A 27,713-nucleotide genomic window follows, 5' to 3' on the forward strand; every position below is an offset into this window, starting at 1 on the left:
CACCAGCACCCATGATAGTTTAGCCACTGCCCTTGAGTGCATTTTTGTATCTGTATTATTCCTATACTTGATGTTATTGAGCTCAGGGGCATGCTTACTCTGTAGTGGCAGCCCTAGCTCTTTGTATACATCTCCCACTTTGTTACTACTGTGGAATTACGTGTTCCAGCAGGGTTCGTCTGCCAGGGAATACTCCACAAGATCCAGCATGTTCTGGCGCTTACAAGCAGTAGCATGTCCTAGCAGTCAATGGCTGGCATGACTTGCTGGGACTTATAGTTCCTTGATAGTGCTTAATCTATTGTTTACTTTACACTATTACTCTGGTGCCCACTGTCTCTGGTAGAACATCCTTTTTTTGTCTTGAATTCCCTTGGGAACTCTTCCTCATGTTGATCTGGCACTTAGAACCTTATTTCGCTAGTTAGCGAACTTGTCCCCCCCACTTTGCACTTTTTTGCCCCCAAATTCAAAGTACTTTTTTGGGGTGTTCTTAAGTTGTTTTTTTTTATTTTTTGACGCAGTTGTCCATTGGGGGGCTGTCCCAAGGGTTCTGAGTAGTTTCCCCACCTTTTCATCCCCAAACAAAAATCTTGCACTTCTTTTCTCCACCTATTCAGAGGTGAATCTTTTTCGCCTATTACATTGCATTGACTTTCTGCATACGCGCAAAGCGGATGGAATTGAATTCGGCGATACTTTTCCGACAAGCGAAAAGTCGCAATCGGCTATACTTTTTCACAGATCTTGGCTTATCGCATCTAATTGAATACGAGCCTTGGTTGTTTTACATTATGACAGGGGAGTCCCATATTGGTCCTGAGGATATCTGCATACCGTGCATGTGCTGTAGAAAGAAATTGCAGATTGCGCATGCACTGGAAAAGGCGTTCACACTCGGATGTAGTTTGCAAGTGTGGGCAGCTTGATCCGTCCGTTGACGGACCACTCATTCTGAGAAATAACGGTTTCTGGGCGGTGACCATGCGGATGATGGAACTGTTCCGTCTAGTGGAATTGTCGTGAGCATGTCAGCCGACTTCCATTGGGAGCGGACGGAGGTGGGACTCCTGGTTCAGGTGGATCTTTTGCACTCAGAATGGAGCAAGTGCAAGTCTTGATACTAATGATGACAACTGCGGCTGCAAGTACAACCTTGGTAACCTCGGTTCTAAGAAAAAAAGGTGTCTGTATTCTGATGCAGTGTCACTGATTTATTCCTGTTTCTGGAACTAGTCATAAGAATAAAAAAATATAAGGAAAAAAAAAAAAAGTCGGTGTAGTGAGTAGTGTTGAGCACTGCTGACTCCCATGTGCCTCTCCGATAGTAAGGGTCTGCGAGTGCAATTTAAAGTTTAAGGGCCTGATTTAGTACGGATTGCAATTGCGAATTTGCACGGAAGGCAGCTGCGAAAATATGCTGAGCTTGCCAAAGCTCAGCCGGCATAAAGACGCCCACTGCTGTCTTCTCATATGTGTCCAATGTCGCTCTTCTGCATTAACATCGGTACCATGGACACATATCGGCCAGTCACATCGTATTTACAACAGCTCTGACCAGCCGTAGACACTGCAAGTCTCCTCGCACGCAGAGGGCTCTCAAGCTAATCGCAGTGGCTAATTTATGCACGCCCATTAAACGGCGTTCAAAGGGACAGACATGTCTTCTTCAGACCACTCCCCCATCACCACCACCAAACGCTGACAGCCTGTCACTCACTTTGTGATGGACTCCTCTGTGCGCCCATAGTTGCACTTGCCATCGGTTACTGATTGAGGCCCTAAATCCATTCTCAAGAGCAGAGTGGGAGCACAGAATTAATAGAAGTGTCCCCCACCAAAAGCCTTGCCATGAGCCCCAGCCTAAGTGACATTATATTTTGAAGGCCAAATACAACCTGCTGTACTTGGCCTTCTCGCCTCTCACAGGAAACAATGCATGTTTGTACGTAGTGCAGATACCACGGAGTTATAATTTATTTGCCATCAGTCTACTTTGTAAATTTTAATTAGCTCTCTCTGCCCTCATTTTATCTATGCAGGATTAAGCAACCTGCGGCTCTTGTAGAAAGGTTAACAGTTACAATTGAGTGCTTAATTTTAATGTTAATGCTGGACATACACTATACAATTATCTGTTAGATATCTGCAGGGGCGCCGAGAGGGGGGGGAATGGGTACAATTTACCCGGGCCCGGGCTTCCAGAGGGGGCCACCCCCCTCCCTATCTCCCAGCACACAGCGTGTGCTGAGATGCAGTGGGAGATTGCTGTGGCTGCTGCTTAGCAGCCGCAAGCAATCTCCTATGCCTGAGGGAGCGATCACACTGATCGCGCCCCCCCTGGATTTGCGCCAGGCTGAGGGGCTTGCAGCGCCCCCCTCCCCGGCGTGTAGCGGCGCTGCAAATGTACACTTTTGTTAACTTTTTTATTCGAGGGGGCGTGGCCACGCCTCCCGCGATTAGGCCACGCCCCCTCTTTACCGGGGCCCGGCAGTGCTCTCAACGGCCCTGGATATCTGTCCAATCTGGCTGGCTGGAATTAAAACCTGGTAATGTATGGGAGCCAATGACAGTCGACCACTTGCTCACAAACACTGAAAAACAGACAAAAATTGTCATCCAGATAAATTGGTTAAATCAAAAGAATTTAACCAATTTGACCAATAATTTTTGCCCATTTTCCAGTGTTTAAAACCATATGGTCTATTGTCATTTACTCCTATACATTACCAGATTTTCATTCCAGCCAGCCAGATTGGACAGATATCTGACAGATAACTGTAGAGTGTATGCCCAGTATAAGGTACTATGCAGAGTTGGACATGCCCTCTCGCTATACTAAAATATATATAATTCTCATTTTATCACAATAACAATGACTATAATTAGTATTGAACAAAATTATTAAAATGAAGCTTACTTGTTATGCACGAATCCTCTGGAACTCCCGGTGAGGTGGTGGCTAACGGCGTCTTCTTACAGGTGAGGGCTGCATTGCACTACGCATAGAAGACCCCGAGCAGCGCCAGTTCCCATTCTTCATTCTTCTGACCCACCATGGAGAGGAGACAGGATACTTCCAGGGAGAAATTTGCCTGCATGCATCCAGTGGGAAACAGAGAGAGAAGCTATATGGTTAGTTATATGCATGCTCTATTACATAGTTATTTTACATCTGCCACGCTAATGCCTCACCCTCCCTGTATACGGATGTCCTCTTTATATTTGTTCTTTATTATGCTATAATCACCTACACATGAAACCAGGATGATAAATACATATTTGTTTACTAACACAGATTTTGTGAAGATTGAAAAAGATGAAACCATGGCACAAAAACAGCAATTAAAGCCACAGTGCAGCCAGCAATGGGACCAGTCAATGAGGTAACCAGTGAATGTTATGTAATAATATCACTCACACTATAACATAATATATCAAACTGCCACCATTCTAAACTATGTCTAATGCTAAAGTATATATCAGCAGGGTAATAGCTGGTGTAGTGCACTACATCAGGGTAAGAACTGCTGTAGTGTAACACGGTAGGGCAAGAGCTAGTGAAGTGTACCATAGCAGGGTAATGCTGGGTACACACTTAAAGATTTTCTGTCCAACCATCCAACTAGTTGATTGGTTGGAATGAAAATCTGGTAACATATAGGAGTAACTGATGATCAGCAATTTGCTCCTAAATGCCAGAAAACAGATGAAAATGGTCGTCAGACAAGTTTGTTAAATGATTGATCTAAACAACTTGTTCCAACAATAGTTTTTGTCCATTTTCCAGCGTTTGGGAGCAAATTGCTGATTGTCATTTGCTTTCATATCTTACCAGATTTTCATTCCAACCAATCAACTAGTTGGATGGTTGGACAGAAAATCTTTACATGTGTATGCAGCTTTTGAGCTGATGTAATGTACCTCACCAGTGTAAGAGCTGCAGGTGTGTACTACATCAGGGTAAGAGCTGCAGGAGTGTACTACATCAGGTAAGAGTTGCAGGAGTGTACTACATCAGGGTAAGAGCTGCAGGAGTGTACTACATCAGGGTAAGAGCTGCAGGAGTGTACTACATCAGGGTAAGAGCTGCAGGAGTGTACTACATCAGGGTAAGAGTTGCAGGAGTGTACTACATCAGGGTAAGAGTTGCAGGTGTGTACTACATCAGGGTAAGAGCTGTAGGAGTGTACTACATCAGGGTAAGAGCTGCTGGAGTGTACTACAACAGGGTAAGAGTTGCAGGTGTGTTTCACATCAGGGTAAGAGTTGCAGGAGTGTACTACATCAGGGTAAGAGTTGCAGGTGTGTACTACATCAGGGTAAGAGCTGTAGGAGTGTACTACATCAGGGTAAGAGCTGCTGGAGTGTACTACAACAGGGTAAGAGTTGCAGGTGTGTTTCACATCAGGGTAAGAGTTGCAGGAGTGTACTACATCAGGGTAAGAGTTGCAGGAGTGTACTACATCAGGGTAAGAGTTGCAGGAGTGTACTACATCAAGGTAAGAGCTGCAGGAGTGTAATACATCAGGGTAAGTGCTGCAGGTGTGTATCACATCAGGGTAGGAAATGCAGGAGTGTACTACATCAGGATAAGAGTTGCAGGAGTGTACTACATCAGGGTAAGAGCTGCAGGAGTGTACTACATCAGGGTAAGTGCTGCAGGTGTGTACTACATCAGAGTAAGAGCTGCAGGTGTGTATCACATCAGGGTAAGAGTTGCAGGTGTGTATCACATCAGGGTAAGAGTTGCAGGAGTGTACTACATCAGGGTAAGAGTTGCAGGTGTGTATCATATCAGGGTAAGAATTGCAGGAGTGTACTACATCAGGGTAAGAGTTGCAGGAGTGTACTACATCAGGGTAAGAGTTGCAGGAGTGTACTACATCAGGGTAAGAGTTGCAGGAGTGTACTACATCAGGGTAAAAGCTGCAGGTGTGTATCACATCATGGTAGGAGTTGCAGGAGTGTAATACATCAGGGTAAGAGTTGCAGGAGTGTATCATATCAGGGTAAGAATTGCAGGAGTGTACTACATCAGGGAAAGAGTTGCAGGTGTGTACTACATCAGGGTAAGAGTTGCAGGTGTGTATCACATCAGGTTAGGAGTTGCAGGAGTGTACTACATCAGGGTAAGAGTTGCAGGAGTGTACTACATCAGGGTAAGAGTTGCAGGTGTGTATCATATCAGGGTAAGAATTGCAGGAGTGTACTACATCAGGGTAAGAGTTGCAGGAGTGTACTACATCAGGGTAAGAGTTGCAGGAGGGTACTACATCAGGGTAAGAGTTGCAGGAGTGTACTACATCAGGGTAAGAGTTGCAGGAGTGTACTACATCAGGGTAAGAGCTGCAGGAGTGTACTACATCAGGGTAAGAGCTGCAGGTGTGTATCACATCAGGGTAGGAGTTTCAGGAGTGTACTACATCAGGGTAAGAGTTGCAGGAGTGTATCATATCAGGGTAAGAGTTGCAGGTGTGTACTACATCAGGGTAAGAGTTGCAGGTGTGTATCACATCAGGGTAGGAGTTGCAGGAGTGTACTACATCAGGGTAAGAGTTGCAGGAGTGTACTACATCAGGGTAAGAGTTGCAGGTGTGTACTACATCAGGGTAAGAGTTGCAGGTGTGTATCACATCAGGGTAGGAGTTGCAGGAGTGTACTACATCAGGGTAAGAGTTGCTGGAGTGTACTACATCAGGGTAAGAGTTGCAGGTGTGTATCATATCAGGGTAAGAATTGCAGGAGTGTACTACATCAGGGTAAGAGTTGCAGGAGTGTACTACATCAGGGTAAGAGTTGCAGGAGTGTACTACATCAGGGTAAGAGTTGCAGGAGTGTACTACATCAGGGTAAGAGCTGCAGGAGTGTACTACATCAGGGTAAGAGCTGCAGGTGTGTATCACATCAGGGTAGGAGTTTCAGGAGTGTACTACATCAGGGTAAGAGTTGCAGGAGTGTATCATATCAGGGTAAGAGTTGCAGGTGTGTACTACATCAGGGTAAGAGTTGCAGGTGTGTATCACATCAGGGTAGGAGTTGCAGGAGTGTACTACATCAGGGTAAGAGTTGCAGGAGTGTACTACATCAGGGTAAGAGTTGCAGGTGTGTACTACATCAGGGTAAGAGTTGCAGGTGTGTATCACATCAGGGTAGGAGTTGCAGGAGTGTACTACATCAGGGTAAGAGTTGCAGGAGTGTACTACATCAGTGTAAAAGTTGCAGGTGTGTACTACATCAGAGTAAGAGCTGCAGGTGTGTATCACATCAGGGTAAGAGTTGCAGGTGTGTATCACATCAGGGTAAGAGTTGCAGGAGTGTACTGCATCAGGGTAAGAGTTGCAGGTGTGTATCACATCAGGGTAAGAGTTGCAGGAGTGTACTACATCAGGGTAAGAGTTGCAGGAGTGTACTACATCAGGGTAAGAGTTGCAGGAGTGTACTATATCAGGGTAAGAGTTGCAGGAGTGTACTACATCAGGGTAAGAGTTGCAGGAGTGTACTATATCAGGGTAAGAATTGCAGGAGTGTACTACATCAGGGTAAGAGTTGCAGGAGTGTACTACATCAGGGTAAGAGTTGCAGGAGTGTACTACATCAGGGTAAGAGTTGCAGGAGTGTAATACATATGGGTAAGAGCTGCAGGAGTGTACTACATCAGGGTAAAAGCTGCAGGTGTGTATCACTTCATGGTAGGAGTTGCAGGAGTGTAATACATCAGGGTAAGAGTTGCAGGAGTGTATCGTATCAGGGTAAGAATTGCAGGAGTGTACTACATCAGGGTAAGAGTTGCAGGTGTGTACTACATCAGGGTAAGAGTTGCAGGTGTGTATCACATCAGGGTAGGAGTTGCAGGAGTGTACTACATCAGGGTAAGAGTTGCAGGAGTGTACTACATCAGGGTAAGAGTTGCAGGAGTGTACTACATCAGGGTAAGAGTTGCAGATGTGTATCATATCAGGGTAAGAATTGCAGGAGTGTACTACATCAGGGTAAGAGTTGCAGGAGTGTACTACATCAGGGTAAGAGTTGCAGGAGTGTACTACATCAGGGTAAGAGTTGCAGGAGTGTACTACATCAGGTAAAAGTTGCAGTTGTGTACTACATCAGAGTAAGAGCTGCAGGTGTGTATCACATCAGGGTAAGAGTTGCAGGTGTGTATCACATCAGGGTAAGAGTTGCAGGAGTGTACTGCATCAGGGTAAGAGTTGCAGGTGTGTATCATATCAGGGTAAGAGTTGCAGGTGTGTACTACATCAGGGTAAAATATGCAGGTGTGTACTACATCAGGGTAAGAATTGCAGGAGTGTACTACATCAGGGTAGGAGTTGCAGGAGTGTACTACATCAGGGTAAGAGTTGCAGGAGTGTAGTACATCAGGGTAGGAGTTGCAGGAGTGTTCTACATCAGGGTAAGAGTTGCAGGAGTGTACTACATCAGGGTAAGAGTTGCAGGAGTGTACTACATCAGGGTAAGAGTTGCAGGAGTGTACTACATCAGGGTAAGAGTTGCAGGAGTGTACTACATCAGGGTAAGAGCTGCAGGAGTGTACTACATCAGGGTAAGAGCTGCAGGTGTGTGTCACATCAGGGTAGGAGTTGCAGGAGTGTATCATTCAGGGTAAGAATTGCAGGAGTGTACTACATCTGGGTAAGAGTTGCAGGTGTGTACTACATCAGGGTAAGAGTTGCAGGTGTGTATCACATCAGGGTAGGAGTTGCAGGTGTGTATCACATCAGGGTAGGAGTTGCAGAAGTGTACTACATCAGGGTAAGAGTTGCAGGATTGTACTGCATCAGGGTAAGAGTTGCAGGTGTGTATCATATCAGGGTAAGAGTTGCAGGTGTGTACTACATCAGGGTAAGAGTTGCAGGTGTGTATCACATCAGGGTAGGAGTTGCAGGAGTGTACTACATCAGGGTAAGAGTTGCAGGAGTGTACTACATCAGGGTAAGAGTTGCAGGTGTGTACTACATCAGAGTAAGAGCTGCAGGTGTGTATCACATCAGGGTAAGAGATGCAGGTGTGTATCACATCAGGGTAAGAGTTGCAGGAGTGTACTACATCAGGGTAAGAGTTGCAGGTGTGTATCATATCAGGGTAAGAATTGCAGGAGTGTACTACATCAGGGTAGGAGTTGCAGGAGTGTACTACATCAGGGTAAGAGTTGCAGGAGTGTACTACATCAGGGTAAGAGTTGCAGGAGTGTACTACATAAGGGTAAGAGCTGCAGGAGTGTACTACATAAGGGTAAGAGCTGCAGGAGTGTACTACATCAGGGTAAGAGCTGCAGGAGTGTACTGCATCACGGTAAGAGTTGCAGGTGTGTATCACATCAGGGTAAGAGTTGCAGGAGTGTACTGCATCAGGGTAAGAGTTGCAGGTGTGTATCATATCAGGGTAAAAGTTGCAGGTGTGTACTACATCAGGGTAAAAGATGCAGGTGTGTACTACATCAGGGTAAGAGTTGCAGGTGTGTATCACATCAGGGTAGGAAATGCAGGAGTGTACTACATCAGGATAAGAGTTGCAGGAGTGTACTACATCAGGGTAAGAGTTGCAGGTGTGTACTACATCAGAGTAAGAGCTGCAGGTGTGTATCACATCAGGGTAAGAGTTGCAGTTGTGTATCATATCAGGGTAAGAATTGCAGGAGTGTACTACATCAGGGTAGGAGTTGCAGGAGTGTACTACATCAGGGTAAGAGTTGCAGGAGTGTACTACATCAGGGTAGGAGTTGCAGGAGTGTACTACATCAGGGTAAGAGTTGCAGGAGTGTACTACATCAGGGTAAGAGTTGCAGGAGTGTACTACATCAGGGTAAGAGTTGCAGGAGTGTACTACATCAGGGTAAGAGCTGCAGGAGTGTACTACATCAGGGTAAGAGCTGCAGGTGTGTGTCACATCAGGGTAGGAGTTGCAGGAGTGTATCATTCAGGGTAAGAACTGCAGGAGTGTACTTCATCAGGGTAAGAGTTGCAGGTGTGTACTACATCAGGGTAAGAGTTGCAGGTGTGTATCACATCAGGGTAGGAGTTGCAGGTGTGTATCACATCAGGGTAGGAGTTGCAGGAGTGTACTACATCAGGGTAAGAATTGCAGGAGTGTACTACATCACGGTAAGAGTTGCAGGTGTGTACTACATCAGGGTAAGAGTTGCAGGTGTGTATCACATCAGGGTAGGAGTTGCTGGAGTGTACTATATCAGGGTAAGAGTTGCAGGAGTGTACTACATCAGGGTAAGAGTTGCAGGTGTGTACTACATCAGAGTAAGAGCTGCAGGTGTGTATCACATCAGGGTAAGAGTTGCAGGTGTGTACTACATCAGGGTAAGAGTTGCAGGAGTGTATCATATCAGGGTAAGAGTTGCAGGTGTGTACTACATCAGGGTAAGAGTTGCAAGTGTGTATCACATCAGGGTAGGAGTTGCAGGAGTGTACTACATCAGGGTAAGAGTTGCAGGAGTGTACTACATCAGGGTAAGAGTTGCAGGTGTGTACTACATCAGGGTAAGAGTTGCAGGTGTGTATCACATCAGGGTAGGAGTTGCAGGTGTGTATCACATCAGGGTAGGAGTTGCAGGAGTGTACTACATCAGGGTAAGAGTTGCAGGATTGTACTGCATCAGGGTAAGAGTTGCAGGTGTGTATCATATCAGGGTAAGAGTTGCAGGTGTGTACTACATCAGGGTAAGAGTTGCAGGTGTGTATCACATCAGGGTAGGAGTTGCAGGAGTGTACTACATCAGGGTAAGAGTTGCAGGAGTGTACTACATCAGGGTAAGAGTTGCAGGTGTGTACTACATCAGAGTAAGAGCTGCAGGTGTGTATCACATCAGGGTAAGAGATGCAGGTGTGTATCACATCAGGGTAAGAGTTGCAGGAGTGTACTACATCAGGGTAAGAGTTGCAGGTGTGTATCATATCAGGGTAAGAATTGGAGGAGTGTACTACATCAGGGTAGGAGTTGCAGGAGTGTACTACATCAGGGTAAGAGTTGCAGGAGTGTACTACATCAGGGTAAGAGTTGCAGGAGTGTACTACATAAGGGTAAGAGCTGCAGGAGTGTACTACATAAGGGTAAGAGCTGCAGGAGTGTACTACATCAGGGTAAGAGCTGCAGGAGTGTACTGCATCACGGTAAGAGTTGCAGGTGTGTATCACATCAGGGTAAGAGTTGCAGGAGTGTACTGCATCAGGGTTAGAGTTGCAGGTGTGTATCATATCAGGGTAAAAGTTGCAGGTGTGTACTACATCAGGGTAAAAGATGCAGGTGTGTACTACATCAGGGTAAGAGTTGCAGGTGTGTATCACATCAGGGTAGGAAATGCAGGAGTGTACTACATCAGGATAAGAGTTGCAGGAGTGTACTACATCAGGGTAAGAGTTGCAGGTGTGTACTACATCAGAGTAAGAGCTGCAGGTGTGTATCACATCAGGGTAAGAGTTGCAGTTGTGTATCATATCAGGGTAAGAATTGCAGGAGTGTACTACATCAGGGTAGGAGTTGCAGGAGTGTACTACATCAGGGTAAGAGTTGCAGGAGTGTACTACATCAGGGTAGGAGTTGCAGGAGTGTACTATATCAGGGTAAGAGTTGCAGGAGTGTACTACATCAGGGTAAGAGTTGCAGGAGTGTACTACATCAGGGTAAGAGTTGCAGGAGTGTACTACATCAGGGTAAGAGCTGCAGGAGTGTACTACATCAGGGTAAGAGCTGCAGGTGTGTGTCACATCAGGGTAGGAGTTGCAGGAGTGTATCATTCAGGGTAAGAATTGCAGGAGTGTACTTCATCAGGGTAAGAGTTGCAGGTGTGTACTACATCAGGGTAAGAGTTGCAGGTGTGTATCACATCAGGGTAGGAGTTGCAGGTGTGTATCACATCAGGGTAGGAGTTGCAGGAGTGTACTACATCAGGGTAAGAATTGCAGGAGTGTACTACATCACGGTAAGAGTTGCAGGTGTGTACTACATCGGGGTAAGAGTTGCAGGTGTGTATCACATCAGGGTAGGAGTTGCTGGAGTGTACTATATCAGGGTAAGAGTTGCAGGAGTGTACTACATCAGGGTAAGAGTTGCAGGTGTGTACTACATCAGAGTAAGAGCTGCAGGTGTGTATCACATCAGGGTAAGAGTTGCAGGTGTGTACTACATCAGGGTAAGAGTTGCAGGAGTGTATCATATCAGGGTAAGAGTTGCAGGTGTGTACTACATCAGGGTAAGAGTTGCAAGTGTGTATCACATCAGGGTAGGAGTTGCAGGAGTGTACTACATCAGGGTAAGAGTTGCAGGAGTGTACTACATCAGGGTAAGAGTTGCAGGTGTGTACTACATCAGGGTAAGAGTTGCAGGTGTGTATCACATCAGGGTAGGAGTTGCAGGAGTGTACTACATCAGGGTAAGAGTTGCTGGAGTGTACTACATCAGCGTAAGAGTTGCAGGTGTGTATCATATCAGGGTAAGAATTGCAGGAGTGTACTACATCAGGGTAAGAGTTGCAGGAGTGTACTACATCAGGGTAAGAGTTGCAGGAGTGTACTACATCAGGGTAAGAGTTGCAGGAGTGTACTACATCAGGGTAAGAGTTGCAGGTGTGTATCATATCAGGGTAAGAATTGCAGGAGTGTACTACATCAGGGTAGGAGTTGCAGGAGTGTACTACATCAGGGTAAGAGTTGCAGGAGTGTACTACATCAGGGTAAGAGTTGCAGGAGTGTACTACATCAGGGTAAGAGTTGCAGGAGTGTACTACATCAGGGTAAAAGCTGCAGGTGTGTATCACATCATGGTAGGAGTTGCAGGAGTGTAATACATCAGGGTAAGAGTTGCAGGAGTGTATCATATCAGGGTAAGAATTGCAGGAGTGTACTACATCAGGGAAAGAGTTGCAGGTGTGTACTACATCAGGGTAAGAGTTGCAGGTGTGTATCACATCAGGTTAGGAGTTGCAGGAGTGTACTACATCAGGGTAAGAGTTGCAGGAGTGTACTACATCAGGGTAAGAGTTGCAGGTGTGTATCATATCAGGGTAAGAATTGCAGGAGTGTACTACATCAGGGTAAGAGTTGCAGGAGTGTCCTACATCAGGGTAAGAGTTGCAGGAGGGTACTACATCAGGGTAAGAGTTGCAGGAGTGTACTACATCAGGGTAAGAGTTGCAGGAGTGTACTACATCAGGGTAAGAGCTGCAGGAGTGTACTACATCAGGGTAAGAGCTGCAGGTGTGTATCACATCAGGGTAGGAGTTTCAGGAGTGTACTACATCAGGGTAAGAGTTGCAGGAGTGTATCATATCAGGGTAAGAGTTGCAGGTGTGTACTACATCAGGGTAAGAGTTGCAGGTGTGTATCACATCAGGGTAGGAGTTGCAGGAGTGTACTACATCAGGGTAAGAGTTGCAGGAGTGTACTACATCAGGGTAAGAGTTGCAGGTGTGTACTACATCAGGGTAAGAGTTGCAGGTGTGTATCACATCAGGGTAGGAGTTGCAGGAGTGTACTACATCAGGGTAAGAGTTGCTGGAGTGTACTACATCAGGGTAAGAGTTGCAGGTGTGTATCATATCAGGGTAAGAATTGCAGGAGTGTACTACATCAGGGTAAGAGTTGCAGGAGTGTACTACATCAGGGTAAGAGTTGCAGGAGTGTACTACATCAGGGTAAGAGTTGCAGGAGTGTACTACATCAGGGTAAGAGCTGCAGGAGTGTACTACATCAGGATAAGAGCTGCAGGTGTGTATCACATCAGGGTAGGAGTTTCAGGAGTGTACTACATCAGGGTAAGAGTTGCAGGAGTGTATCATATCAGGGTAAGAGTTGCAGGTGTGTACTACATCAGGGTAAGAGTTGCAGGTGTGTATCACATAAGGGTAGGAGTTGCAGGAGTGTACTACATCAGGGTAAGAGTTGCAGGAGTGTACTACATCAGGGTAAGAGTTGCAGGAGTGTACTACATCAGGGTAAGAGTTGCAGGTGTGTACTACATCAGGGTAAGAGTTGCAGGTGTGTATCACATCAGGGTAGGAGTTTCAGGAGTGTACTACATCAGGGTAAGAGTTGCAGGAGTGTACTACATCAGGGTAAAAGTTGCAGGTGTGTACTACATCAGAGTAAGAGCTGCAGGTGTGTATCACATCAGGGTAAGAGTTGCAGGTGTGTATCACATCAGGGTAAGAGTTGCAGGAGTGTACTGCATCAGGGTAAGAGTTGCAGGTGTGTATCACATCAGGGTAAGAGTTGCAGGAGTGTACTACATCAGGGTAAGAGTTGCAGGAGTGTACTACATCAGGATAAGAGTTGCAGGAGTGTACTATATCAGGGTAAGAATTGCAGGAGTGTACTACATCAGGGTAAGAGTTGCAGGAGTGTACTACATCAGGGTAAGAGTTGCAGGAGTGTACTACATCAGGGTAAGAGTTGCAGGAGTGTACTACATCAGGGTAAGAGTTGCAGGAGTGTAATACATATGGGTAAGAGCTGCAGGAGTGTACTACATCAGGGTAAGAGCTGCAGGTGTGTATCACTTCATGGTAGGAGTTGCAGGAGTGTAATACATCAGGGTAAGAGTTGCAGGAGTGTATCGTATCAGGGTAAGAATTGCAGGAGTGTACTACATCAGGGTAAGAGTTGCAGGTGTGTACTACATCAGGGTAAGAGTTGCAGGTGTGTATCACATCAGGGTAGGAGTTGCAGGAGTGTACTACATCAGGGTAAGAGTTGCAGGAGTGTACTACATCAGGGTAAGAGTTGCAGGAGTGTACTACATCAGGGTAAGAGTTGCAGATGTGTATCATATCAGGGTAAGAATTGCAGGAGTGTACTACATCAGGGTAAGAGTTGCAGGAGTGTACTACATCAGGGTAAGAGTTGCAGGAGTGTACTACATCAGGTAAAAGTTGCAGGTGTGTACTACATCAGAGTAAGAGCTGCAGGTGTGTATCACATCAGGGTAAGAGTTGCAGGTGTGTATCACATCAGGGTAAGAGTTGCAGGAGTGTACTGCATCAGGGTAAGAGTTGCAGGTGTGTATCATATCAGGGTAAGAGTTGCAGGTGTGTACTACATCAGGGTAAAATATGCAGGTGTGTACTACATCAGGGTAAGAATTGCAGGAGTGTACTACATCAGGGTAGGAGTTGCAGGAGTGTACTACATCAGGGTAAGAGTTGCAGGAGTGTAGTACATCAGGGTAGGAGTTGCAGGAGTGTTCTACATCAGGGTAAGAGTTGCAGGAGTGTACTACATCAGGGTAAGAGTTGCAGGAGTGTACTACATCAGGGTAAGAGTTGCAGGAGTGTACTACATCAGGGTAAGAGTTGCAGGAGTGTACTACATCAGCGTAAGAGCTGCAGGAGTGTACTACATCAGGGTAAGAGCTGCAGGTGTGTGTCACATCAGGGTAGGAGTTGCAGGAGTGTATCATTCAGGGTAAGAATTGCAGGAGTGTACTACATCAGGGTAAGAGTTGCAGGTGTGTACTACATCAGGGTAAGAGTTGCAGGTGTGTATCACATCAGGGTAGGAGTTGCAGGTGTGTATCACATCAGGGTAGGAGTTGCAGGAGTGTACTACATCAGGGTAAGAGTTGCAGGATTGTACTGCATCAAGGTAAGAGTTGCAGGTGTGTATCATATCAGGGTAAGAGTTGCAGGTGTGTACTACATCAGGGTAAGAGTTGCAGGTGTGTATCACATCAGGGTAGGAGTTGCAGGAGTGTACTACATCAGGGTAAGAGTTGCAGGAGTGTACTACATCAGGGTAAGAGTTGCAGGTGTGTACTACATCAGAGTAAGAGCTGCAGGTGTGTATCACATCAGGGTAAGAGATGCAGGTGTGTATCACATCAGGGTAAGAGTTGCAGGAGTGTACTACATCAGGGTAAGAGTTGCAGGTGTGTATCATATCAGGGTAAGAATTGCAGGAGTGTACTACATCAGGGTAGGAGTTGCAGGAGTGTACTACATCAGGGTAAGAGTTGCAGGAGTGTACTACATCAGGGTAAGAGTTGCAGGAGTGTACTACATAAGGGTAAGAGCTGCAGGAGTGTACTACATAAGGGTAAGAGCTGCAGGAGTGTACTACATCAGGGTAAGAGCTGCAGGAGTGTACTGCATCACGGTAAGAGTTGCAGGTGTGTATCACATCAGGGTAAGAGTTGCAGGAGTGTACTGCATCAGGGTAAGAGTTGCAGGTGTGTATCATATCAGGGTAAAAGTTGCAGGTGTGTACTACATCAGGGTAAAAGATGCAGGTGTGTACTACATCAGGGTAAGAGTTGCAGGAGTGTACTACATCAGGGTAAGAGTTGCAGGTGTGCATCATATCAGGCTAAGAATTGCAGGAGTGTACTACATCAGGGTAGGAGTTGCAGGAGTGTACTACATCAGGGTAAGAGTTGCAGGAGTGTACTACATCAGGGTAAGAGTTGCAGGAGTGTACTACATCAGGGTAAGAGTTGCAGGAGTGTACTACATCAGGGTAAGAGTTGCAGGAGTGTACTACATCAGGCTAAGAGCTGCAGGAGTGTACTACATCAGGGTAAGAGCTGCAGGTGTGTGTCACATCAGGGTAGGAGTTGCAGGAGTGTATCATTCAGGGTAAGAATTGCAGGAGTGTACTTCATCAGGGTAAGAGTTGCAGGTGTGTACTACATCAGGGTAAGAGTTGCAGGTGTGTATCACATCAGGGTAGGAGTTGCAGGTGTGTATCACATCAGGGTAGGAGTTGCAGGAGTGTACTACATCAGGGTAAGAATTGCAGGAGTGTACTACATCACGGTAAGAGTTGCAGGTGTGTACTACATCAGGGTAAGAGTTGCAGGTGTGTATCACATCAGGGTAGGAGTTGCTGGAGTGTACTATATCAGGGTAAGAGTTGCAGGAGTGTACTACATCAGGGTAAGAGTTGCAGGTGTGTACTACATCAGAGTAAGAGCTGCAGGTGTGTATCACATCAGGGTAAGAGTTGCAGGTGTGTATCACATCAGGGTAAGAATTGCAGGAGTGTACTACATCAGGGTAGGAGTTGCAGGTGTGTATCACATCAGGGTAGGAGTTGCAGGAGTGTACTATATCAGGGTAAGAGTTGCAGGAGTGTACTACATCAGGGTAAGAGCTGCAGGTGTGTACTACATCAGAGTAAGAGCTGCAGGTGTGTATCACATCAGGGTAAGAGTTGCAGGTGTGTATCACATCAGGGTAAGAATTGCAGGAGTGTACTACATCAGGGTAGGAGTTGTAGGAGTGTACTACATCAGGGTAAGAGTTGCAGGAGTGTACTACATCAGGGTAGGAGTTGCAGGAGTGTACTACATCTGGGTAAGAGTTGCAGGAGTGTACTACATCAGGGTAAGAGTTGCAGGAGTGTACTACATCAGGGTAGGAGTTGCAGGAGTGTACTACATCAGGGTAAGAGTTGCAGGAGTGTACTACATCAGGGTAAGAGCTGCAGGAGTGTACTACATCAGGGTAAGAGCTGCAGGTGTGTGTCACATCAGGGTAGGAGTTGCAGGAGTCTATCATTCAGGGTAAGAATTGCAGGAGTGTACTACATCAGGGTAAGAGTTGCAGGTGTGTACTACATCAGGGTAAGAGTTGCAGGTGTGTATCACATCAGGGTAGGAGTTGCAGGTGTGTATCACATCAGGGTAGGAGTTTCAGGAGTGTACTACATCAGGGTAAGAGTTGCAGGATTGTACTGCATCAGGGTAAGAGTTGCAGGTGTGTATCATATCAGGGTAAGAGTTGCAGGTGTGTACTACATCAGGGTAAGAGTTGCAGGTGTGTATCACATCAGGGTAGGAGTTGCGGGAGTGTACTACATCAGGGTAAGAGTTGCAGGAGTGTACTACATCAGGGTAAGAGTTGCAGGTGTGTACTACATCAGAGTAAGAGCTGCAGGTGTGTATCACATCAGGGTAAGAGTTGCAGGTGTGTATCACATCAGGGTAAGAGTTGCAGGTGTGTATCACATCAGGGTAAGAGTTGCAGGAGTGTACTACATCAGGGTAAGAGTTGCAGGTGTGTATCATATCAGGGTAAGAATTGCAGGAGTGTACTACATCAGGGTAGGAGTTGCAGGAGTGTACTACATAAGGGTAAGAGTTGCAGGAGTGTACTACATCAGGGTAAGAGTTGCAGGAGTGTACTACATCGGGTAAAAGTTGCAGGTGTGTACTACATCAGAGTAAGAGCTGCAGGTGTGTATCACATCAGGGTAAGAGTTGCAGGTGTGTATCATATCAGGGTAAGAGTTGCAGGAGTGTACTGCATCAGGGTAAGAGTTGCAGGTGTGTATCATATCAGGGTAAGAGTTGCAGGTGTGTACTACATCAGGGTAAAAGATGCAGGTGTGTACTACATCAGGGTAAGAGTTGCAGGTGTGTATCACATCAGGGTAGGAGATGCTGGAGTGTACTACATCAGGGTAAGAGTTGCAGGAGTGTACTACATCAGGGTAAGAGTTGCAGGTGTGTACTACATCAGAGTAAGAGCTGCAGGTGTGTATCACATCAGGGTAAGAGTTGCAGGTGTGTATCATATCAGGGTAAGAATTGCAGGAGTGTACTACATCAGGGTAGGAGTTGCAGGAGTGTACTACATCAGGGTAAGAGTTGCAGGAGTGTACTACATCAGGGTAAGAGTTGCAGGAGTGTACTACATCAGGGTAAGAGTTGCAGGAGTGTACTACATCAGGGTAAGAGCTGCAGGAGTGTACTACATCAGGGTAAGAGCTGCAGGTGTGTGTCACATCAGGGTAGGAGTTGCAGGAGTGTATCATTCAGGGTAAGAATTGCAGGAGTGTACTACATCAGGGTAAGAGTTGCAGGTGTGTACTACATCAGGGTAAGAGTTGCAGGTGTGTATCACATCAGGGTAGGAGTTGCAGGTGTGTATCACATCAGGGTAGGAGTTGCAGGAGTGTACTACATCAGGGTAAGAGTTTCAGGATTGTACTGCATCAGGGTAAGAGTTGCAGGTGTGTATCATATCAGGGTAAGAGTTGCAGGTGTGTACTACATCAGGGTAAGAGTTGCAGGTGTGTATCACATCAGGGTAGGAGTTGCAGGAGTGTACTACATCAGGGTAAGAGTTGCAGGTGTGTACTACATCAGAGTAAGAGCTGCAGGTGTGTATCACATCAGGGTAAGAGATGCAGGTGTGTATCACATCAGGGTAAGAGTTGCAGGAGTGTACTACATCAGGGTAAGAGTTGCAGGTGTGTATCATATCAGGGTATGGATTGCAGGAGTGTACTACATCAGGGTAGGAGTTGCAGGAGTGTACTACATCAGGGTAAGAGTTGCAGGAGTGTACTACATCAGGGTAAGAGTTGCAGGAGTGTACTACATAAGGGTAAGAGCTGCAGGAGTGTACTACATAAGGGTAAGAGCTGCAGGAGTGTACTACATCAGGGTAAGAGCTGCAGGAGTGTACTGCATCACGGTAAGAGTTGCAGGTGTGTATCACATCAGGGTAAGAGTTGCAGGAGTGTACTGCATCAGGGTAAGAGTTGCAGGTGTGTATCATATCAGGGTAAAAGTTGCAGGTGTGTACTACATCAGGGTAAAAGATGCAGGTGTGTACTACATCAGGGTAAGAGTTGCAGGTGTGTATCACATCAGGGTAGGAGTTCCTGGAGTGTACTACATCAGGGTAAGAGTTGCAGGAGTGTACTACATCAAGGTAAGAGTTGCAGGTGTGTACTACATCAGGGTAAGAGCTGCAGGTGTGTATCACATCAGGGTAAGAGTTGCAGTTGTGTATCATATCAGGGTAAGAATTGCAGGAGTGTACTACATCAGGGTAGGAGTTGCAGGAGTGTACTACATCAGGGTAAGAGTTGCAGGAGTGTACTACATCAGGGTAGGAGTTGCAGGAGTGTACTACATCAGGGTAAGAGTTGCAGGAGTGTACTACATCAGGGTAAGAGTTGCAGGAGTGTACTACATCAGGGTAAGAGTTGCAGGAGTGTACTACATCAGGGTAAGAGCTGCAGGAGTGTACTACATCAGGGTAAGAGTTGCAGGTGTGTATCACATCAGGGTAGGAGTTGCAGGAGTGTACTACATCAGGGTAAGAGTTGCAGGTGTGTACTACATCAGAGTAAGAGCTGCAGGTGTGTATCACATCAGGGTAAGAGATGCAGGTGTGTATCACATCAGGGTAAGAGTTGCAGGAGTGTACTACATCAGGGTAAGAGTTGCAGGTGTGTATCATATCAGGGTATGGATTGCAGGAGTGTACTACATCAGGGTAGGAGTTGCAGGAGTGTACTACATCAGGGTAAGAGTTGCAGGAGTGTACTACATCAGGGTAAGAGTTGCAGGAGTGTACTACATAAGGGTAAGAGCTGCAGGAGTGTACTACATAAGGGTAAGAGCTGCAGGAGTGTACTACATCAGGGTAAGAGCTGCAGGAGTGTACTGCATCACGGTAAGAGTTGCAGGTGTGTATCACATCAGGGTAAGAGTTGCAGGAGTGTACTGCATCAGGGTAAGAGTTGCAGGTGTGTATCATATCAGGGTAAAAGTTGCAGGTGTGTACTACATCAGGGTAAAAGATGCAGGTGTGTACTACATCAGGGTAAGAGTTGCAGGTGTGTATCACATCAGGGTAGGAGTTCCTGGAGTGTACTACATCAGGGTAAGAGTTGCAGGAGTGTACTACATCAAGGTAAGAGTTGCAGGTGTGTACTACATCAGGGTAAGAGCTGCAGGTGTGTATCACATCAGGGTAAGAGTTGCAGTTGTGTATCATATCAGGGTAAGAATTGCAGGAGTGTACTACATCAGGGTAGGAGTTGCAGGAGTGTACTACATCAGGGTAAGAGTTGCAGGAGTGTACTACATCAGGGTAGGAGTTGCAGGAGTGTACTACATCAGGGTAAGAGTTGCAGGAGTGTACTACATCAGGGTAAGAGTTGCAGGAGTGGACTACATCAGGGTAAGAGTTGCAGGAGTGTACTACATCAGGGTAAGAGCTGCAGGAGTGTACTACATCAGGGTAAGAGCTGCAGGTGTGTGTCACATCAGGGTAGGAGTTGCAGGAGTGTATCATTCAGGGTAAGAATTGCAGGAGTGTACTTCATCAGGGTAAGAGTTGCAGGTGTGTACTACATCAGGGTAAGAGTTGCAGGTGTGTATCACATCAGGGTAGGAGTTGCAGGTGTGTATCACATCAGGGTAGGAGTTGCAGGAGTGTACTACATCAGGGTAAGAGTTGCAGGAGTGTACTACATCAGGGTAAGAGCTGCAGGAGTGTACTACATCAGGGTAAGAGCTGCAGGTGTGTGTCACATCAGGGTAGGAGTTGCAGGAGTCTATCATTCAGGGTAAGAATTGCAGGAGTGTACTACATCAGGGTAAGAGTTGCAGGTGTGTACTACATCAGGGTAAGAGTTGCAGGTGTGTATCACATCAGGGTAGGAGTTGCAGGTGTGTATCACATCAGGGTAGGAGTTTCAGGAGTGTACTACATCAGGGTAAGAGTTGCAGGATTGTACTGCATCAGGGTAAGAGTTGCAGGTGTGTATCATATCAGGGTAAGAGTTGCAGGTGTGTACTACATCAGGGTAAGAGTTGCAGGTGTGTATCACATCAGGGTAGGAGTTGCGGGAGTGTACTACATCAGGGTAAGAGTTGCAGGAGTGTACTACATCAGGGTAAGAGTTGCAGGTGTGTACTACATCAGAGTAAGAGCTGCAGGTGTGTATCACATCAGGGTAAGAGTTGCAGGTGTGTATCACATCAGGGTAAGAGTTGCAGGTGTGTATCACATCAGGGTAAGAGTTGCAGGAGTGTACTACATCAGGGTAAGAGTTGCAGGTGTGTATCATATCAGGGTAAGAATTGCAGGAGTGTACTACATCAGGGTAGGAGTTGCAGGAGTGTACTACATCAGGGTAAGAGTTGCAGGAGTGTACTACATCAGGGTAAGAGTTGCAGGAGTGTACTACATCGGGTAAAAGTTGCAGGTGTGTACTACATCAGAGTAAGAGCTGCAGGTGTGTATCACATCAGGGTAAGAGTTGCAGGTGTGTATCACATCAGGGTAAGAGTTGCAGGAGTGTACTGCATCAGGGTAAGAGTTGCAGGTGTGTATCATATCAGGGTAAGAGTTGCAGGTGTGTACTACATCAGGGTAAAAGATGCAGGTGTGTACTACATCAGGGTAAGAGTTGCAGGTGTGTATCACATCAGGGTAGGAGATGCTGGAGTGTACTACATCAGGGTAAGAGTTGCAGGAGTGTACTACATCAGGGTAAGAGTTGCAGGTGTGTACTACATCAGAGTAAGAGCTGCAGGTGTGTATCACATCAGGGTAAGAGTTGCAGGTGTGTATCATATCAGGGTAAGAATTGCAGGAGTGTACTACATCAGGGTAGGAGTTGCAGGAGTGTACTACATCAGGGTAAGAGTTGCAGGAGTGTACTACATCAGGGTAAGAGTTGCAGGAGTGTACTACATCAGGGTAAGAGTTGCAGGAGTGTACTACATCAGGGTAAGAGCTGCAGGAGTGTACTACATCAGGGTAAGAGCTGCAGGTGTGTGTCACATCAGGGTAGGAGTTGCAGGAGTGTATCATTCAGGGTAAGAATTGCAGGAGTGTACTACATCAGGGTAAGAGTTGCAGGTGTGTACTACATCAGGGTAAGAGTTGCAGGTGTGTATCACATCAGGGTAGGAGTTGCAGGTGTGTATCACATCAGGGTAGGAGTTGCAGGAGTGTACTACATCAGGGTAAGAGTTTCAGGATTGTACTGCATCAGGGTAAGAGTTGCAGGTGTGTATCATATCAGGGTAAGAGTTGCAGGTGTGTACTACATCAGGGTAAGAGTTGCAGGTGTGTATCACATCAGGGTAGGAGTTGCAGGAGTGTACTACATCAGGGTAAGAGTTGCAGGTGTGTACTACATCAGAGTAAGAGCTGCAGGTGTGTATCACATCAGGGTAAGAGATGCAGGTGTGTATCACATCAGGGTAAGAGTTGCAGGAGTGTACTACATCAGGGTAAGAGTTGCAGGTGTGTATCATATCAGGGTATGGATTGCAGGAGTGTACTACATCAGGGTAGGAGTTGCAGGAGTGTACTACATCAGGGTAAGAGTTGCAGGAGTGTACTACATCAGGGTAAGAGTTGCAGGAGTGTACTACATAAGGGTAAGAGCTGCAGGAGTGTACTACATAAGGGTAAGAGCTGCAGGAGTGTACTACATCAGGGTAAGAGCTGCAGGAGTGTACTGCATCACGGTAAGAGTTGCAGGTGTGTATCACATCAGGGTAAGAGTTGCAGGAGTGTACTGCATCAGGGTAAGAGTTGCAGGTGTGTATCATATCAGGGTAAAAGTTGCAGGTGTGTACTACATCAGGGTAAAAGATGCAGGTGTGTACTACATCAGGGTAAGAGTTGCAGGTGTGTATCACATCAGGGTAGGAGTTCCTGGAGTGTACTACATCAGGGTAAGAGTTGCAGGAGTGTACTACATCAAGGTAAGAGTTGCAGGTGTGTACTACATCAGGGTAAGAGCTGCAGGTGTGTATCACATCAGGGTAAGAGTTGCAGTTGTGTATCATATCAGGGTAAGAATTGCAGGAGTGTACTACATCAGGGTAGGAGTTGCAGGAGTGTACTACATCAGGGTAAGAGTTGCAGGAGTGTACTACATCAGGGTAGGAGTTGCAGGAGTGTACTACATCAGGGTAAGAGTTGCAGGAGTGTACTACATCAGGGTAAGAGTTGCAGGAGTGTACTACATCAGGGTAAGAGTTGCAGGAGTGTACTACATCAGGGTAAGAGCTGCAGGAGTGTACTACATCAGGGTAAGAGCTGCAGGTGTGTGTCACATCAGGGTAGGAGTTGCAGGAGTGTATCATTCAGGGTAAGAATTGCAGGAGTGTACTTCATCAGGGTAAGAGTTGCAGGTGTGTACTACATCAGGGTAAGAGTTGCAGGTGTGTATCACATCAGGGTAGGAGTTGCAGGTGTGTATCACATCAGGGTAGGAGTTGCAGGAGTGTACTACATCAGGGTAAGAATTGCAGGAGTGTACTACATCACGGTAAGAGTTGCAGGTGTGTACTACATCAGGGTAAGAGTTGCAGGTGTGTATCACATCAGGGTAGGAGTTGCTGGAGTGTACTATATCAGGGTAAGAGTTGCAGGAGTGTACTACATCAGGGTAAGAGTTGCAGGTGTGTACTACATCAGAGTAAGAGCTGCAGGTGTGTATCACATCAGGGTAAGAGTTGCAGTTGTGTATCATATCAGGGTAAGAATTGCAGGAGTGTACTACATCAGGGTAGGAGTTGCAGGAGTGTACTACATCAGGGTAAGAGCTGCAGGTGTGTATCACATCAGGGTAAGAGTTGCAGGTGTGTATCACATCAGGGTAAGAATTGCAGGAGTGTACTACATCAGGGTAGGAGTTGCAGGTGTGTATCACATCAGGGTAGGAGTTGCAGGAGTGTACTACATCACGGTAAGAGTTGCAGGTGTGTACTACATCAGGGTAAGAGTTGCAGGTGTGTATCACATCAGGGTAGGAGTTGCTGGAGTGTACTATATTAGGGTAAGAGTTGCAGGAGTGTACTACATCAGGGTAAGAGCTGCAGGTGTGTACTACATCAGAGTAAGAGCTGCAGGTGTGTATCACATCAGGGTAAGAGTTGCAGGTGTGTATCACATCAGGGTAAGAATTGCAGGAGTGTACTACATCAGGGTAGGAGTTGTAGGAGTGTACTACATCAGGGTAAGAGTTGCAGGAGTGTACTACATCAGGGTAGGAGTTGCAGGAGTGTACTACATCTGGGTAAGAGTTGCAGGAGTGTACTACATTAGGGTAAGAGTTGCAGGAGTGTACTACATCAGGGTAAGAGTTGCAGGAGTGTACTACATCAGGGTAAGAGTTGCAGGAGTGTACTACATCAGGGTAAGAGATGCAGGAGTGTACTACATCAGGGTAAGAGCTGCAGGTGTGTGTCACATCAGGGTAGGAGTTGCAGGAGTCTATCATTCAGGGTAAGAATTGCAGGAGTGTACTACATCAGGGTAAGAGTTGCAGGTGTGTACTACATCAGGGTAAGAGTTGCAGGTGTGTATCACATCAGGGTAGGAGTTGCAGGTGTGTATCACATCAGGGTAGGAGTTTCAGGAGTGTACTACATCAGGGTAAGAGTTGCAGGATTGTACTGCATCAGGGTAAGAGTTGCAGGTGTGTATCATATCAGGGTAAGAGTTGCAGGTGTGTACTACATCAGGGTAAGAGTTGCGGGAGTGTACTACATCAGGGTAAGAGTTGCAGGAGTGTACTACATCAGGGTAAGAGTTGCAGGTGTGTACTACATCAGAGTAAGAGCTGCAGGTGTGTATCACATCAGGGTAAGAGTTGCAGGTGTGTATCACATCAGGGTAAGAGTTGCAGGTGTGTATCACATCAGGGTAAGAGTTGCAGGAGTGTACTACATCAGGGTAAGAGTTGTAGGTGTGTATCATATCAGAGTAAGAATTGCAGGAGTGTACTACATCAGGGTAGGAGTTGCAGGAGTGTACTACATCAGGGTAAGAGTTGCAGGAGTGTACTACATCAGGGTAAGAGTTGCAGGAGTGTACTACATAAGGGTAAGAGCTGCAGGAGTGTACTACATCAGGGTAAGAGCTGAAGGAGTGTACTACATCAGGGTAATAGCTGCAGGAGTGTACTGCATCAGGGTAAGAGTTGCAGGTGTGTTTCACATCAGGGTAGGAGTTGCTGGAGTGTACTATATCAGGGTAAGAGTTGCAGGAGTGTACTACATCAGGGTAAGAGTTGCAGGAGTGTACTACATCAGGGTAAGAGTTGCAGGTGTGTACTACATCAGGGTAAGAGTTGCAGGTGTGTACTACATCAGGGTAAGAGTTGCAGGTGTGTATCACATCAGGGTAGGAGTTGCCGGTGTGTATCACATCAGGGTAAGAGTTGCAGGTGTGTATCACATCAGGGTAGGAGTTGCAGGTGTGTATCACATCAGGGTAGGAGTTGCAGGAGTGTACTACATCAGGGTAAGAATTGCAGGAGTGTACTACATCAGGGTAAGAGTTGCAGGTGTGTACTACATCAGGGTAAGAGTTGCAGGTGTGTTTCACATCAGGGTAGGAGTTGCTGGAGTGTACTATATCAGGGTAAGAGTTGCAGGAGTGTACTACATCAGGGTAAGAGTTGCAGGTGTGTACTACATCAGAGTAAGAGCTGCAGGTGTGTATCACATCAGGGTAAGAGTTGCAGGTGTGTATCATATCAGGGTAAGAATTGCAGGAGTGTACTACATCAGGGTAGGAGTTGCAGGAGTGTACTACATCAGGGTAAGAGTTGCAGGAGTGTACTACATCAGGGTAGGAGTTGCAGGAGTGTACTACATCTGGGTAAGAGTTGCAGGAGTGTACTACATCTGGGTAAGAGTTGCAGGAGTGTACTACATCAGGGTAAGAGTTGCAGGAGTGTAATACATCAGGGTAAGAGTTGCAGGAGTGTATTACATCAGGGTAAGAGTTGCAGGAGTGTACTACATCAGTGTAAGAGCTGCAGGAGTGTACTACATCAGGGTAAGAGCTGCAGGTGTGTGTCACATCAGGGTAGGAGTTGCAGGAGTGTACTACATCAGGGTTAGAGTTGCAGGATTGTACTGCATCAGGGTAAGAGTTGCAGGTGTGTATCATATCAGGGTAAGAGTTGCAGGTGTGTACTACATCAGGGTAACAGTTTCAGTTGTGTATCACATCAGGGTAGGAGTTGCAGGAGTGTACTACATCAGGGTAAGAGTTGCAGGAGTGTACTACATCAGGGTAAGAGTTGCAGGTGTGTACTACATCAGAGTAAGAGCTGCAGGTGTGTATCCCTTCAGGGTAAGAGTTGCAGGTGTGTATCACATCAGGGTAAGAGTTGCAGGAGTGTACTACATCAGGGTAAGAGTTGCAGGTGTGTATCATATCAGGGTAAGAATTGCAGGAGTGTACTACATCAGGGTAGGAGTTGCAGGAGTGTACTACATCAGGGTAAGAGTTGCAGGAGTGTACTACATCAGGGTAAGAGTTGCAGGAGTGTACTACATAAGGGTAAGAGCTGCAGGAGTGTACTACATAAGGGGAAGAGCTGCAGGAGTGTACTACATAAGGGTAAGAGCTGCAGGAGTGTACTACATCAGGGTAAGAGCTGCAGGAGTGTACTGCATCAGGGTAAGAGCTGCAGGAGTTACTGCCTCAGTGTAAGAGTTGCAGGAGTGTACTACATAAGGGTAAGAGTTGCAGGAGTGTACTACATCAGGGTAAGAGCTGCAGGAGTGTACTACATCAGGGTAAGAGCTGCAGGTGTGTGTCACATCAGGGTAGGAGTTGCAGGAGTGTATCATTCAGGGTAAGAATTGCAGGAGTGTACTACATCAGGGTAAGAGTTGCAGGAGTGTACTACATCAGGGTAAGAGCTGCAGGAGTGTACTACATCAGGGTAAGAGCTGCAGGTGTGTGTCACATCAGGGTAGGAGTTGCAGGAGTGTATCATTCAGGGTAAGAATTGCAGGAGTGTACTACATCAGGGTAAGAGTTGCAGGAGTGTACTACATCAGGGTAAGAGTTGCAGGAGTGTACTACATAAGGGTAAGAGCTGCAGGAGTGTACTACATAAGGGTAAGAGCTGCTGGAGTGTACTACATCAGGGTAAGAGCTGCTGGAGTGTACTACATCAGGGTAAGAGCTGCAGGAGTGTACTGCATCAGGGTAAGAGTTGCAGGTGTGTATCACATCAGGGTAAGAGTTGCAGGAGTGTACTGCATCAGGGTAAGAGTTGCAGGTGTGTATCATATCAGGGTAAAAGTTGCAGGTGTGTACTACATCAGGGTAAAAGATGCAGGTGTGTACTACATCAAGGTAAGAGTTGCAGGTGTGTATCACATCAGGGTAGGAGTTGCTGGAGTGTACTACATCAGGGTAAGAGTTGCAGAAGTGTACTACATCAGGGTAAGAATTGCAGGTGTGTACTACATCAGAGTAAGAGCTGCAGGTGTGTATCACATCAGGGTAAGAGTTGCAGTTGTGTATCATATCAGGGTAAGAATTGCAGGAGTGTACTACATCAGGGTAGGAGTTGCAGGAGTGTACTACATCAGGGTAAGAGTTGCAGGAGTGTACTACATCAGGGTAGGAGTTGCAGGAGTGTACTACATCAGGGTAAGAGTTGCAGGAGTGTACTACATCAGGGTAAGAGTTGCAGGAGTGTACTACATCAGGGTAAGAGTTGCAGGAGTGTACTACATCAGGGTAGGAGTTGCAGGAGTGTACTACATCAGGGTAAGAGTTGCAGGAGTGTACTACATCAGGGTAGGAGTTGCAGGAGTGTACTACATCAGGGTAAGAGTTGCAGGTGTGTACTACATCAGGGTAAGAGTTGCAGGTGTGTATCACATCAGGGTAGGAGTTGCCGGTGTGTATCACATCAGGGTAAGAGTTGCAGGTGTGTATCACATCAGGGTAGGAGTTGCAGGTGTGTATCACATCAGGGTAGGAGTTGCAGGAGTGTACTACATCAGGGTAAGAATTGCAGGAGTGTACTACATCAGGGTAAGAGTTGCAGGTGTGTACTACATCAGGGTAAGAGTTGCAGGTGTGTTTCACATCAGGGTAGGAGTTGCTGGAGTGTACTATATCAGGGTAAGAGTTGCAGGAGTGTACTACATCAGGGTAAGAGTTG

The 27,713-nt window shown here is 46.4% G+C and overlaps 1 protein-coding gene across 1 annotated transcript in view; it reads left to right on the forward strand.

Moving 5' to 3' along the window:
* Positions 1-27,713, forward strand: part of INPP5D (inositol polyphosphate-5-phosphatase D) — a 223,353-nt gene that overhangs the window by 169,748 nt on the left and 25,892 nt on the right. Inside the window, exons 23-24 of the mRNA XM_088461232.1 lie at positions 2,983-3,135; positions 3,299-3,386. Coding sequence (XP_088317358.1) covers positions 2,983-3,135; positions 3,299-3,386 — 241 coding nt within the window. The remainder of the gene's footprint in view (positions 1-2,982; positions 3,136-3,298; positions 3,387-27,713) is intronic.

The sequence above is a fragment of the Taudactylus pleione genome, unplaced genomic scaffold (assembly GCF_031769625.1).
Source record: "Taudactylus pleione unplaced genomic scaffold, aTauple2 ptg001029l, whole genome shotgun sequence".
NCBI lineage: Eukaryota > Metazoa > Chordata > Amphibia > Anura > Myobatrachidae > Taudactylus > Taudactylus pleione.